Genomic DNA, 13,600 nt, shown 5'->3' on the forward strand with positions numbered 1-13,600 from the left:
GTGGCCTTGCTCTGCTCACTGGGTGTTTCTTTTGGTAGATTAAAGGCAGGAAGGCTTCTAATCCATGACTGGTAATTGCGAAGCTTGATGTTTTTAGGAAGAAATATGTTTGGGCTACAAATTCCCTGGTAAAATCACTCTGGGCTATGATCTAGAGCCATGTATGGGTTGTGTGGGAGAGCTGTGTCATTGTTGGCTTCCAGCTGGAAGAGATTATTGAAGAAAAAGCGATTTCTGGCTGGTTCTCTGTGCACACACCATGGTTGCCTGTAGATGTGTGAGCAGCCTTGAGGTAACAGTGCTGTAGGGAAATGGCACCGTCCTCATTGCCACAGTGCATGTCCCAAAGACAAAAGGGAGAGAAAGGATTTCAGCAATTTTTAATGTGTCTGGCTGTCAGAGCCAAAGGGAAATCTTGTGTGGTTGAGTTACATGGTTTGGGTGAGTTTAAAATTATTTCTGAAGTGTAAACTATTTTCTTTGTGTCTTCAGTGTCTGATGCTATCCATATGCAGAAGGAGTGGAGCTTTACAAGAACTTGTTCACTACTCACTACCTTGTATCGCAAAGTACGTCTTCCTGGTTTTGCAGAGAGAGCTTTACTATGTTGGGGTTCTATTCTTCGAAATATCTGAAATGAGGTTATTTAAAAATAGTCACAGAATCTGAACCAGCTGCCAGGAATCTTGGCAGTGTGAAGCACGAAGAAAAAGTATTACTTTTGTGCAAATGGGACTTTTGAAGAAAAAGGAACTTTTGTGCAAAGCTCTTAATGAGGATAGAGATAATAATTGAAGATGTGAGTTTTTACTGTTAAGAATATGACATGACTTCTGAAAGAACTGGAATATTACTGTGTATTTTGGCCAATGCTGCTTCCAGGCCAGAACGATGTCTGGCCCTGGAAAGCTCACACAGAGATTCACGCAGGATAGCTTTGTAAAAAGCCATATAAGAGACATCTACGTGTTAACCTTGACAGTGTATTTCGCTCTTACAGGTACCTGTATGTCATAGCTAAACCAAATTGCTCTCACTCTTGCAGCTGTTCGTGGCGTTCAGCGCGAAGGAGTCGATCTTGCAGCTGCAACAAGTCCTGGAGACCCACGAGGTGAACTGGCAGCACATTCTGTCCTGTGTGTCCACACTGGTTGTGTGCCAGGCCGAGGCTGAGCAGCTCTTCAGAGGTGAGGAGGTGCTGGTGGGCCTGCAAGCTTGCGTGCTTGCTGCTTCTCTGGTGCTGAAGAGGAAACCGTGCCGGCTGGTGAACAGCGCAGGCATTGAGGGTCACTGTTTTGAGACTCACACGTGGAAAAGAACAGCAGAAAATCTTCTTTTCTGTTCAGACATTCCATGTCAGCATTGACGTGATTCTAGGCCTTGTGCCTGGCGCTCCTCAAACTTAGTGTACAGCTAATAGGGTTGTCTGATAATTACCTTAATTATTAATTGGAGCAGTGATTACTGAAGCTTAGTTCTTCTGTCTCACCTTTGCTAGCAGATCTTGTTTGTTAGAGTTTCTTACCGATTATCTCATTGCTGCATTTCCTGCAGTTCTTCCCGGCTGAAATCCTGGAGTATTTGACTATTGAAAGTGCACGAAAAAAATATCCCAAAGGTTCCCCAAGCTGTTTACCATAGAAAATTACAGCACAGTTGTGAAGAGCAAAGTCTGAGGTGATTGTTTTATGTTTCTAGATCTATTGAGCCGCCTCCTGATAAAGGCCTTTGAGAATTATGATATGGAAAACATGATCACCGCATTCCTGATAGCTCGTCAGGCTGCTCTCGAGGGCCCTGCTGTGTTCATGCCTTACTCTGAATGGTTTAAGGTAAGGCTAAATGAGGCCTGACTGGTAATCTTTGTTTTAAGTAAGTGAGAAACCTGTGCACAAGGCATGTTCTGCTGCCCAGCAAAAGCCTGGTTTCAGACGAGATAGCCAGGAATTGGAGAGAGGGGGAGAAAAAAAAGAGTAACAAGTGATTATACTGATATTAGGACTGATTTAATATTTATTACAGCCTTTGTGTCTGCAAAGAATGTATTTATTTGGCTTTCTCCAGTCTTCCCTACTTTCATCTTTTAAGTCCCTCTTAACTTCTGTAGTTATTTGTCAGGAATGCAGACATGTAATTCCTGCTGTAATCATCATCTTGGATGTATTTCAGTATCTTGATAACCAACACTGTTGTTATTGCATAAGTTGTGGGTTGCTGCAGATGAAGCATTCCTGTTTCCTGGATGTTTGCATGCAGCTCTAATTGCTGTGTTTGACCTTACAGGTAATTACTCGTTAGCTTTTAATTGTAAACATGAAGGTATTTTAGGTATGCAAATCTCCACATCATTTAAAGCTGTAAATTCCTTTGTACAATTTGCAAATCTAAGCTCAGCCTTTGCTGATAGAGTGTTTAGGCTGTATCAAAAGGTAAACTGGCTATGTTCTGTATACTCTCAGACTGGCTTATTTTCCTTTTAATGCCCAGATAAAGCTATGCAGAAACCTTAATGAATTTCAATTCTTTGGTGCATTTTGATGTTGCGTTGTTCAACTCCTCTGAGTGTTCTTATAGCAGCACATCAGAATGAATTTGAGGATGACAGGGTGGGCTTTCTGGAAACTGGACCAAGATACTCAAAGAAAACTTCTCTAGAGACTTGATAAACTTTCTCTGGAGACTTTTCTCCAGCAAGATTCTCTTGGCAGAAAGCAGATACTCATAAGGGATGTCTGGGATTTGTGTGCCGGGTTATGACCCTGCTGGGACGGGGATTTTCTCCTCGCTCAAAGGCTGTGGTGTCATTTCCCTGTTCCAGGCATCCTTTGGGAACACTGGTGGTCACCAGGGGAGCAGTAAGAAAGCGCTGGTCTTCCTCTTCGAGTTCTTGTCAGAGCTGGTGCCCTTTGAGGCCGCGCTGTACCTGAAGGTGAGAAAATGCTCGTAGAGGTGGTTTTCTAAAGACTGATACAGAATTGCTCCAAAGTCAACTTATTTGTCCTTTTGACTAGGCTCAGCTCATTTTTATTGTTAATATAGTAATTGCATTAGTTCTGATACATTATTCAAAACACGTTCTTCCTGAAATAAGGAAATACAAGATTCTTTTATTTACTGGACAAGAAGGAGGATTCCTTTCATGGAGTTAAATTTGAGCATTTTGGTGATTTTTATTTGTTGCTGGGAAAAATTGCACATTGGTTGCCATGAAAATGGCTTATTTTAAAACAAGCAATCACATCTTCTTTGGGATAATTTGAGGTAGATGACTGTAAACACTAACCAGAATTTTACACTGATTTCCTGTAAAAATGGCAAATCTTGTTGTGAATTGCATGTTTCAGGTCCATATAATGTACCCCCCTTTTGTGCCAACAAAACATCGGTCTATTCTCTTGGAGTACATCACTCTGGCTAAAACCAGGCTCGCCGACCTCAAGGTTAGTGAGAATTGTCTCTTTTCAAAGAGTCCTTTCTGGATCTGTCAAAATATGAGCTGTGTCATGACCGTGTGCGTCTCCGCAACTCCCACAGGTCGCTATAGAGGACATGGGGCTCTATGAAGACTTGTCTTCCACAGATGAAACAGTGCAGGTACTGCTGGGCTGTTTAACCATTTTCTCATTAGTCGTGCCCCTTTTCCTCTGGCAAAGAGCTCAGGTTATCGACCTCTCTGCCATTCCTGCCAGGTTTGAACCAAATCTTCTCCAACTTTAAGGACACAGCAGTCGTAAGAATGGAAACATTCCCTGGATTTCATGAAAGCCAGACCTGTGTAGAGGGCAAACAGGCAGTGACAAGTATTCCCAGAGGTGGACTTGCAGACGAACTCGGCAATTAGCCAACCAGCTACTGGCCAAGCAGCACCTGTGTTGTTAGCCCGCAGCTGGGGCTGTGTTAGCTCTGCACATTGACCAGCTTATGACAATGGTGACACGTCCTCTGTGGATTTGCCCCCAATGATTTGAGCACATGAGAAAGCAGTTTATATGTATATCTTGATTCTTTTCAGTACAACATGTCATCTATTTGGTGTTGTACTCAAAGCGGTCACATTTGCAGGAGATTTGGGGAGGGAATTTGCAGTCTGCAGGTTCACTCTGGTCCATGATAAATTTTGGATAACAACAGTAATTGCTAAGAAGCATTTGGCTTTATTGTTTCTTCCTATTCTACATTTTGATCACCAGTATGGCAGATTAGGGGGCTGCACTTAGTCAGTCAAGTGGAGTACATGAAATACAGGCTGGTTAAACATACTGCAATGAAATTTAGTCCTGTGATGAACTGAAAGTCACAAATGACGATTTTGTTTCATTGCCAAGTCTGATCTGTTGAGAAACTGGCCCAGGTTCTTGCAGTTTTAAGATGTCTCTTGGCTCAAACAAGAGAATCCCGGGGCAGCAGTTCCTCTGCCTGGAGTGTAGAAGCACAGACTGGAACTGAAGATTATGGGTCCTAATTCCAAGTGCATGAAGTAAAATAGAATAACAATAAAGCAAATTCAGAACAGCAAAGATACTGTCCCTGTGGGGGACAACTGAATAAAGAACATGACATTCAGCAGGACTATCTGCTGCAGGAGGTGTGTACAGAACTATGCGGACCTTTGGGCTGAGCCAGAATAGCTGTTATTTATATATATTTGTCACAGCTGATGGTTCAAGCCTGGCTTCTCCATCCTGCAGTTTTATTCTGCATATCAGGTAGTTCTTGTTACTCAATTGCATTTGTTCAGTCACTTCCCTTCACAACACAGACAACTGTTATTGTACTAACCCTGAAAGAACAAACAGGGAAAATTATCGTCACCCTTGATTTCTCACAACATCTTCCTCTCGTTGCTACTCGTGTGATCAAGCCCCAGGGCCAGGCACTTCGGGATGTTGAAAAGGCCCTTCAGATATTTGAAAACACCAGGAAGATCCCAACATCTGTGATAGAAGCCAGGTACTGTGTGCTTCTCAACTCTTCTTGGTTTTAGCTATAATAATAGTAATAAATCCAAGTCCAAATCAAAACAACAAAAAAAGAAAAATGTAGGATGTGAGCAAAGGAGGTTTTGGGAAGTTCTTCCCACGTCATCCACTTCCTCAGTAGCCATCAAAGAGAAGCTGTTTGTGCAGAGTAAAAAGCCATATGCACACCTGCAAGTGAAGTCCACAATTGTTAGAATAAATAAAAAGCAAAATTAAAGAAATGAATAACTATTGGCTAATCTGGGCTAGATTTGTCTGTGGTTATTCATGTTACCATGAATATTTCTTATCTGTAGGAGCCAAATTAATTATTGAGGTAATGAAATGGCACTTTGCAGCTTTGGTCTTGTTAATATTTTGCTATATTTATTTTCTGTCTCAGTATTTTCAGGCGACCATATTATACTTCCTGGTTTCTTCCTGCTTTGCTCAGGCCACGTGTGGTTAGTATTTGGTTTTGGATTTTGTTTTTGATCCTCCCATTTAGCTGTGTGTTTGTAGCCTGGTAATTTGCACCTAACCTGCCTGTTTTTCTGTTACAGCTCCCTAGAACCCCAGATGCACGCATGGCTTTTATAGATTCTTTAAAGAGGTATTGAGACTTCCCACTGTTATTTTCTGTGCTTTTGGACTTTCTCTTCAGAACATCTGACTTCACGTCGGATTATCTGAGGTTTTGACACCTCGTTTATGAAACACTGAGCGTGAAAAGCTCCTCTCTTTGGGAGAGAGTGTGGGAAAAGGCAAGATGAAAATTAAATGTGCGTTAGTGCTTAATGAACTGATCTTAAGGGATACCAAGATAACGTCCCAGGAGAACACAGCACCTCTTGGAACTCAAGCTTGTCCTGTACACATGTTTAAAAGTGCTTTTCTGCATTGCAGAAACAGCTTTATTTTAAATCCATTAATTCCTCTGTAACCTATAATGAAGAAAAAAATGTTGGCAATGTTGCCTACAGATGAGGCGTTTGGTCCTGGCCTGTCATTCTAGTCTGACTCTAAGAAAGGCTGGATCATTTTTTTTTTTTTAAATTAAAGTTGTAAGAGAAGCAGCTGAGTTCCAGGGGAGCCTCATTTAATACATTTTTAGTATTAAGCACCTGCCCAGCAAGCGTTGGAGGTCAAACTTTGATGTCGTTTTAGATGTGTGAATGCTGCATGTCACATAACTCACACTCTTATGTGATCTTAGCCACCTACTTTATATGAAATAGGTATTAATACACGCCTATAATATTTATATAGTGTTGATTTTGTGTTGTGTGTTACACATGCATAATACTTGCGATGAAAACCTTGGCTGTAAATTTCTGGCCCTCATGTCAGATGACAATTAAAAAAATGCTTCAGATGCTCTGTATGCTTGGAGCCTCTCTAATTACATTTTGAAGTGTAGCTGTTGCTTATGCTTATATTTAATAAAGCTGAAGTTTGAATGCGGTTATGTGGTATAACAAATGTCTTTTTTTATTATTACAGAGCTGATAAAATACCCTCAAACTTGTACTCCACGTACATGCAAGCCTGTCGTGCCATGAAGGAGAAAATGTTACAAGGTAAAAAAATAGAACATTTACTTATGGATCAGCTTGAAGACAAGTTAATATTTCCATTGATGCCCTTCTTAATTGAAAGTTTTTGAAAAGTTACAGCCAATTAGTTCTTTAATCTGTATGTAAATATGTGTATGTTCTTTAAGTCTTGTTGAGGTATCAAATAGTTACTCTCGTAATGACTTTCTCTGCCTGTCCTGCTGGGGTGGGATTTCTGCAGAGCTCTGTGCTGAGGCTGCAAGTTCAGTCTGTGCTGGCTGATCTAAACCCAGCTCAGAAACATCCGCATGAATCAGCATTTGCAGCTCGAGCGGTCCTGGCTGGCCCGCGACCCCACTGTGCCGACCGCTCGTGCCACGGCACTGCTGCTGTCCCAACTCACCATTTTAAGCCTGGATTAATGGGTGGTGACAGTAGGGGACAGCAGGAGGGGCTGGGAGCAGAGCAGAGCAAAGGGACCACAGTGCACAGTTCACTTGCATTGGGGTGGAAGGGACCCCCCAGTTTCAGGTCCTGTCACTGCAGCCGTGTTACTGGTGCAGTGTGTGTCGGTGTGATGGTTATTTAATGAGCTCTCCTATCTTTTGCAGCAAGTGGGTGTTTCAAACGCATCTTAAAATGGGCAGCGTCCTCCCCACAGTTTTACATGAAATGAGAAGGTCAGGCTGGGGAGCAGAGATTGTTCCCAGCGTCTTGGGGAGATCATGTACTCTCTGTGGGGAGGAATCTGGAACTGGCTCCTGCTCGGGGCACTTTGGGCATTTGAAGCTTTCTGGAGATGCTGTAGCGTGAGAGGCATGACAAAGCAGTCCCGGGAACTGCAGATGTGAAGCAGGCTGGCTGCCAGGGTTGTCCTGGCAACCGGCAGTGATGAAGGATCCCCTGAGGTTGCTGGGATCCTCAGGATCCCAATGGGCAGCCAGAGCTCTGAAAGAGTCCTTGAATTACCAGGGACCTCTGCTGGTACAGCCTGAGCTGTGTCCCCTGCATCCTGACCAGCCTGGTCTGCATTCTGATCCTGTCCCCCGCATCCTTAATCCATCCCCTGCAACCTAATCCATCCCTGCGGCTCTTGCACAGAGACTGGATTTAGGACAGGACTGAGAATGGGCCAGCTCTAAGCCTGCCCTGTTCCTTAGTGCTCACTCTTGATGACTCAGCAGTCTCCTAACACCTTGTTGTTTTACAGCGTGTTTATACCAAGTATTAATTTGAACCTTATTCACTTCTCTTGTTCATGGTTGAGTTATTTCTGGCTCATGTACGAGAGGCTGTTCCTGTCTAACCGAGCGTACGGGTGGTGGTTGGTGTCTGGGGCTGTGCGCTGGCAGCTTGTTGCTGCTGGCACTCTCTTTCTAGTGGTAAAAGAAATTTCCTTTTATTTCTTCTTTTAAACAAAACCAGAATAGAGTAACATGTAACATCTGGAGATGTTGTGTGGCGTTGGGTGTGAGGAGGAGCTGATGATGTAGTATTGACGCTGTAATGTCTGTCTCTGTATTTTGAGACCGGTTCCAGTCTCCTGGGGACAGCAGATGTTTCTGTGAGGGGCAGAGAGCTAAAGCAAGAGGAAGGCAGCTCTGAAAGGAGAACTCCTTTGTCTCTGCTTTAAAAACTGAATTCCTTTCTGCAGCTAGGCACAAACTCATATATGATTAATCAAATAGCACATTTTGAATGTAAAAACAAAGCTGTGTATGTGGCAGATTGACAATTTGGGGATGTTATAGTTTATAGAAGAGTAAACACTGCTTTTACAGAAAATGTCAGCAGTGATAGCCGAAAGCATTTTATGAACTGATGTAGTGCACAAAGGTGAGGAGAACGTGTCACATTTCTCTCTTACTTGTCTAGATGAATCGAAAGCAGAGACCAGCCCCTGCAAAGAGCCTGTTGAGCAGCTGGAGGCTGAGCTGGCTGAACTAAGGATGCTGACTGTGGACGAGGCTAAATATGAAGGTATGCAGGAAGGCAGGTTGTAGCTGCCCCTAATTGACTGTTGCAAAAGCTACGTTAATAAAATGTGGCTAATGCTAGCCAAAGCAGCAGCAGTTACTTGCCACTGGTACCTGAAGATGTAGTACTTTCAGATCTGTGTAATCCTTCCAGCTATGAGTACATAAACATTTTAATGTCTGACACATTTCCCATACTTGAGTTTGGAAGTTCAGGTCTGTGTCTTTGTGACGATCGACCACACGCATCTTTGCCCCCCGCTGAAGGCTGTTTCCTTTCTGGTGTGAAAACCTGTGTGTGTTGGGAATAGCGCTAGAGGAAAAATAAAGCTGTCTTCTAAAATGAAGACAATCACTGTGTTCCAGATAAAATTTTTTGCTCATTAAAGCTTTTTATAACATACTTCGGGCTCTGATCAATTAGAGTATATATTTCACTTGTTCTTCCTGCTGTGTGGAGTTGTGAATCTGTCATACATTCTGCCCTGGTCTCCCGTTACCTTCCCGCAGATGTGCCAGCACAGATTGCAGTGATTTCTGACAGACTCGCGAGCGTCTTGGGTCACAGCGGTGATGAAAATGAAGCTGCTACTTTGAATTCTCCCATCCAAGTTGACATTTCCTCCCCCAGGCTGGAACGCGGCCATCAGGGTGTGAGTACCAGCTGGGACTGGGCAGGGGAAAATGCATCCAGATAGGACATGTGAAAGGTTGTTTTGTCTGTGGAGAACAGGAAAAACATTCTCCTTTTGTCTACCTTGTGCCCTGCACAGACTATTCAGATGTTTTAACCTCCTGGAAGTTGTTGGGTGTCTGATGGCGAGATCTTGAGATATCTTCTATGGAATGATCCAGTGATGAACGAGGCTTTCTTCACCAGCCTTGTCTAGATACTTCTGTGCTGGGATCATTCCTGGGCTGTTACAGTCTTTCCATCTCTTCTTAGTGCTGGTGGATCTGTACAACTCGTGAACATCACCAACAATTTGTCTCGTTTTAATGTTGGGAAACATAATATATAGGCAATACAAAACTAGATCCAGGCATCCAGCCCCACAAGTAGGAATTAGCAGTGTGTCTCTTATTCCAGGTTGTTGATCTTCTGCTGACATCATTCTGCCAAAACCTAATAGCTGCTTCCTATTTTAACCCCCCAGACAGGTAAGATGCAAGTAACACTGTAGGGAAATAACTTGTTAATATGCTAGAATTCCAGCACTTGTCTAGAGGTGAGGAGGGACTTGTTTGTACCCACTGTGCCAGGCTAGCACTCACAGACTGCTCTAGTCTGAGTTTGTGTAATCTGAGAACTAATGCACTTTGATGTAAATGTGTTAAAAAAAAAAAAAATTCTGCTCTGTCATTACTGATCCCTTCAGAAAAAGGTGGCATTTGGCTCTGCTTTCTGCTTTGTGACAGCCTATAAAACCTTTCCACAAATACCATGCGCTCAGGTTGCCGTTTTCAGCTCAGTGGTGGGGAATGAAACAAATTATTTTTATCTGGGAATTACTTGCTGGCTCTTATAGCCGTCTCCTTCATGATGTAACAGAGGTTGTGAACATCATGGTCAGCATTTCAGTGTAAAATCGCTTTGTTGGAAAAAAACAATGTACTGACGTGCTGCCCACGATTGCGGTGGCTGAGGGAGGTGGCTGCCTCTCCAGGGTGCAGTGCGCTTTGGCAACCAGTGCGTCTTTCCTTCCCTTTTACACTGTTTTGCCCTAGAGCTGATGAATCTGTATTGAAAACCTGTGTTGGACATTGTTCATAAACCCAACTCCCTATCTGATCTCCTCTGAGGATGTTTTTTTCTGTCATCTGAGTGGGAAATTCCCTCTGTCCTTCCCTTCCTCTATTTTGCAACAGGATCTGGTTATATTAATTCCTTTTTGCTCTTGCATTTTTTTGATCCCATTTATTGCTCAGACTCTGTTTACCTTGTGCTCTCTGTCTGAAAAAAGCTGTTGGTGCCCCAGGCAGCTTCCTCCTCTCCCTGTTGTCACCTCTTTGACGATATATGAATATTATCAAGTATTTGAGGCAAGGCACTGGTGGAGTTCATGTCTTTGTAGGGGTCCTCTACTCAGATACTCCAAAAATGGCACTTCGTCTGAGCCTGTAAATGGAATGATAATTGCCCTGTATTTACAGACAGGCTCATGTCCACTGTGTTTAAGTATTTTTAAATACCCCTTCCTGTACTGGGGATACAAAGCAGCAGTGAAGCAAGCATGTGGTTTTTCCCCTCTGCAGGCAGGGACCATGTCTCTCCTTGTTGGTGAAGATGATGTGTGGACACAGGAATCTCTTACCTGCCCTTCTGGGCAGGCTCTGCCAGCTTATTTATCACCAGGTTAGTTTTCCAACCACGAATTGTGTGGTTATAGTGTGCTAAAGACTGTCCTAACTTCACTTCCTGAGCCGTGGGGCACATACTTGTCTGGATTGCACTGCCGAGGGGCTTCCCTAGCTCTCAGGCTTCCAAAAAAAATCTAATTTCAGACAAGTAGTGTGGGCTTGCACTCAAGAACGTGAGCTGTATGTGTTCCTATCCTAGAGAACTGCTACGGTAGTAGGTTAATGCATTCGGAGATACATTATAACAGAAAAGCAAGTTTATGAACATAGCAAAGAGAAGATAGTCAAATGCTTAATTTCCAAGCTTCCACATTGAATATTTCAGTTGTACACCTCTTTTAAAAACTGAACTAAGACTCCCAAATTTGGAGTGCAGCAGTGCATGGTTTTCCTTTAGAGAACTGTTGGTTTTATTTCCTTTACCCCATGATATTGCAAGCGTGAATTAAAAGGCTGATAGACTAGGTTAGCGGTCATGGAAGCTAAAAAGCCTTGAGAGTCTCAAATTCTGCTGGGCTGAATACACAGATAGTTGCTTCACGTCACTGCGTTACAGAAACAACCACATTTTGCTGCAGGTTGGCCAAAGGCAGCTGCACAATTTCAAAGAAGGGAGAACATGTTTGATGTAACTGGTGTCTCTCATCTGCTATATTGATATCACTGCACTAATTAGTCAATGGAAAGACGCAATGTTCTGCTACTTGATTAATCCTGAGGTTTTTCTGAGAAAGGTTGTTTTGTTAAAAATGAAATGTTTCTCTTCAGTTCTTTACTTCTGTTGGCTTGCAGGGTCCTTCCCTGGATGACGCTCACATTTTAGGACTAGCAGCTTTTGTGATCCACTTAAGTGAATCCAGAGCTTTAATTCCTGAAGTGGAAGCCAGTTTTGGGATTTCCCAGCCCGTTCCTGGAAAGGTCCTTTCCGTTTCCGAGTACTGGAACTCCTTGCTAGTGTGCAGGACGGAAGAGTCGTTTGCCTTCTGCCTGAGGTGAGATCATGCACCCAGCACGTCCTCTTTGGTTTTGACTTTGGACTTTCATCAGTGGGAAAATATATGATTGAGCCAACCAGATAATGGAATTCTTTCTTTTTCTGTATCAGGTTTTGCACTGCAGCAGCATCTTATCTCATGTGCAAGTTTTCATCCTGTTCTCATGAAGATTTGTGTGCCTTGTTTCCTCCTGACCTTGTTAAAAAGGTAAAAATAAAAAAGTTTTGCTATTACAAGAAAGATCAGTCTCGGTTCAATCTCCCACTGCAGACCCCTGTGCAACTACCACTTGTACAAAGAAAGTGATATAAAAACGCGTCTTTGCACCCTCACATCTTACCATCTTGTGTATTTGCTTGTTTGGCAGTTTCACACAATCAGAGGTTGCACTGGGCTTTTTCTTGTGGTGGAAATGTGCAGAGGTTGGTTTTGTGCCTTTGTTTTAGCTGCAATACCTCGTGCCACGGCTGAGCTTGGAAGCTCGGGGAATCCCGTGCGAGGAGCCTAAAACGGACCCCATCTGGAGTTCCCTGTCACAGTCCTCGCTGAACTACAGGAGAGCCAGCCTGTGTTTATGGAAGCAAGCACGCTTTCAGGAGCTCTTGAAGGAAGAAGCATTCCAGGTATAAATCTTATCCATGACTCAAGTTCACGCTGTAATTCTTATTTTTCAAATCTGCTCTCTGCAGTTTCCTTATTGGTGATAAAAACCTTCTCGTAAAAAGTTTAATGCGTGGAATGTTGGTCTGACAGTTGGAAGATGTGTGCACTAGGTTATGTGCTCAACGTTATTTGTAGATTTTTTTATGGCGATAAGGTAGAAATAGAAAACTAGAGGTAAAGCTTTTGTGTCCTATTCATTGCAAAAGCAGAAAGCTTGACAAGATATACCATACCAGTAAGAAAATGCTCCAGAACTGTAGAGAAAAGGCCTGTCTGTAACCTTGGCTTCCTCCTGTGTACTGTCTGTGAAGCGATAGTGAGTCACGTAACTGAAAATGCTTGCTTGCGCTTTTTGGAGCTTCATCTAAATGTCAGCATTCGCCTCAACCACCCGTGTATCTGGGGTTGTTTGGCTCCGTCTCGCTGTGAAGCAGGTTAACGTCTCTTTATACCAGCCTTGCAATGTATCTGATTTGTCAGGATTTCTTTTTTTAACCTAGTTCATATAAAACCAGTTTGTCTTTGTGCAGAGGAGTTTGTCGTGTTACTAGAATAACTCCTTGTGCTTGGCTAGCTTGATGTACAAGGCTAAAACTCCTTCGCATTATAACCTTTCTTTGATGCTTATCCCAGTCTGTCTGACTATGGTGCTTTGTTCATTTTAGCATTTATTTCTAATAATGTGTTCATTCTGTTATCTGGACTTTAAGAAGATGAGCGTGTTTGGAAATGTCAAAGGGGTGGGTGTGTGTGAGAGATGCTTTATCATCTCACTGTTAGTAAATTTTTGAAAGCCAGTGGGATTTAATTAAAGTTTCTTGCAAGGGAAACAGTCCAGGAACGTCCTTGGGTTGACGTCTCCTGTTTCGTATTTCGGCATCTGCACGTGGTTGTGTCTGGGTGGGGGTGTAGGTGGGTTTTATGGTGGGAAGAAGGTGGCTGTTCTGCACAAGTTACTTGCTGTGCTCGTCTGCCCTCTTACCCAAAACTGCTGCTTTTCCCAGTTGTCTTTCAGAGAGTGGTTGCTGCTGGAGCTGGAGGTGTACCCTGAAAAGGATATTCTGTCTGCTTCGGAAAGGTGAGTGCAGAGA

The 13,600-nt window shown here is 43.1% G+C and overlaps 1 protein-coding gene across 11 annotated transcripts in view; it reads left to right on the top strand.

Moving 5' to 3' along the window:
* FANCA (FA complementation group A) overlaps positions 1 to 13,600 on the top strand; it is a 34,492-nt gene that overhangs the window by 10,762 nt on the left and 10,130 nt on the right. For all 11 annotated transcript variants that reach the window (XR_010465903.1, XR_010465902.1, XM_065028729.1 and 8 more), the window contains 18 exons: positions 493 to 569; positions 1,046 to 1,187; positions 1,699 to 1,832; positions 2,819 to 2,929; positions 3,345 to 3,440; positions 3,535 to 3,594; positions 4,862 to 4,950; positions 5,362 to 5,422; positions 5,522 to 5,571; positions 6,462 to 6,538; positions 8,390 to 8,494; positions 9,001 to 9,143; positions 9,581 to 9,651; positions 10,747 to 10,846; positions 11,644 to 11,843; positions 11,957 to 12,053; positions 12,293 to 12,469; positions 13,514 to 13,587. Coding sequence is in view for 9 of the 11 variants with exons in the window: in XM_065028729.1 (XP_064884801.1) it covers positions 493 to 569; positions 1,046 to 1,187; positions 1,699 to 1,832; positions 2,819 to 2,929; positions 3,345 to 3,440; positions 3,535 to 3,594; positions 4,862 to 4,950; positions 5,362 to 5,422; positions 5,522 to 5,571; positions 6,462 to 6,538; positions 8,390 to 8,494; positions 9,001 to 9,143; positions 9,581 to 9,651; positions 10,747 to 10,846; positions 11,644 to 11,843; positions 11,957 to 12,053; positions 12,293 to 12,469; positions 13,514 to 13,587 (1,864 nt within the window). In the remaining 2 variants the exon portion in view is untranslated. The remainder of the gene's footprint in view (positions 1 to 492; positions 570 to 1,045; positions 1,188 to 1,698; positions 1,833 to 2,818; positions 2,930 to 3,344; positions 3,441 to 3,534; positions 3,595 to 4,861; positions 4,951 to 5,361; positions 5,423 to 5,521; positions 5,572 to 6,461; positions 6,539 to 8,389; positions 8,495 to 9,000; positions 9,144 to 9,580; positions 9,652 to 10,746; positions 10,847 to 11,643; positions 11,844 to 11,956; positions 12,054 to 12,292; positions 12,470 to 13,513; positions 13,588 to 13,600) is intronic.

This window comes from Columba livia, chromosome 13, assembly GCF_036013475.1.
Source record: "Columba livia isolate bColLiv1 breed racing homer chromosome 13, bColLiv1.pat.W.v2, whole genome shotgun sequence".
Lineage (NCBI taxonomy): Eukaryota > Metazoa > Chordata > Aves > Columbiformes > Columbidae > Columba > Columba livia.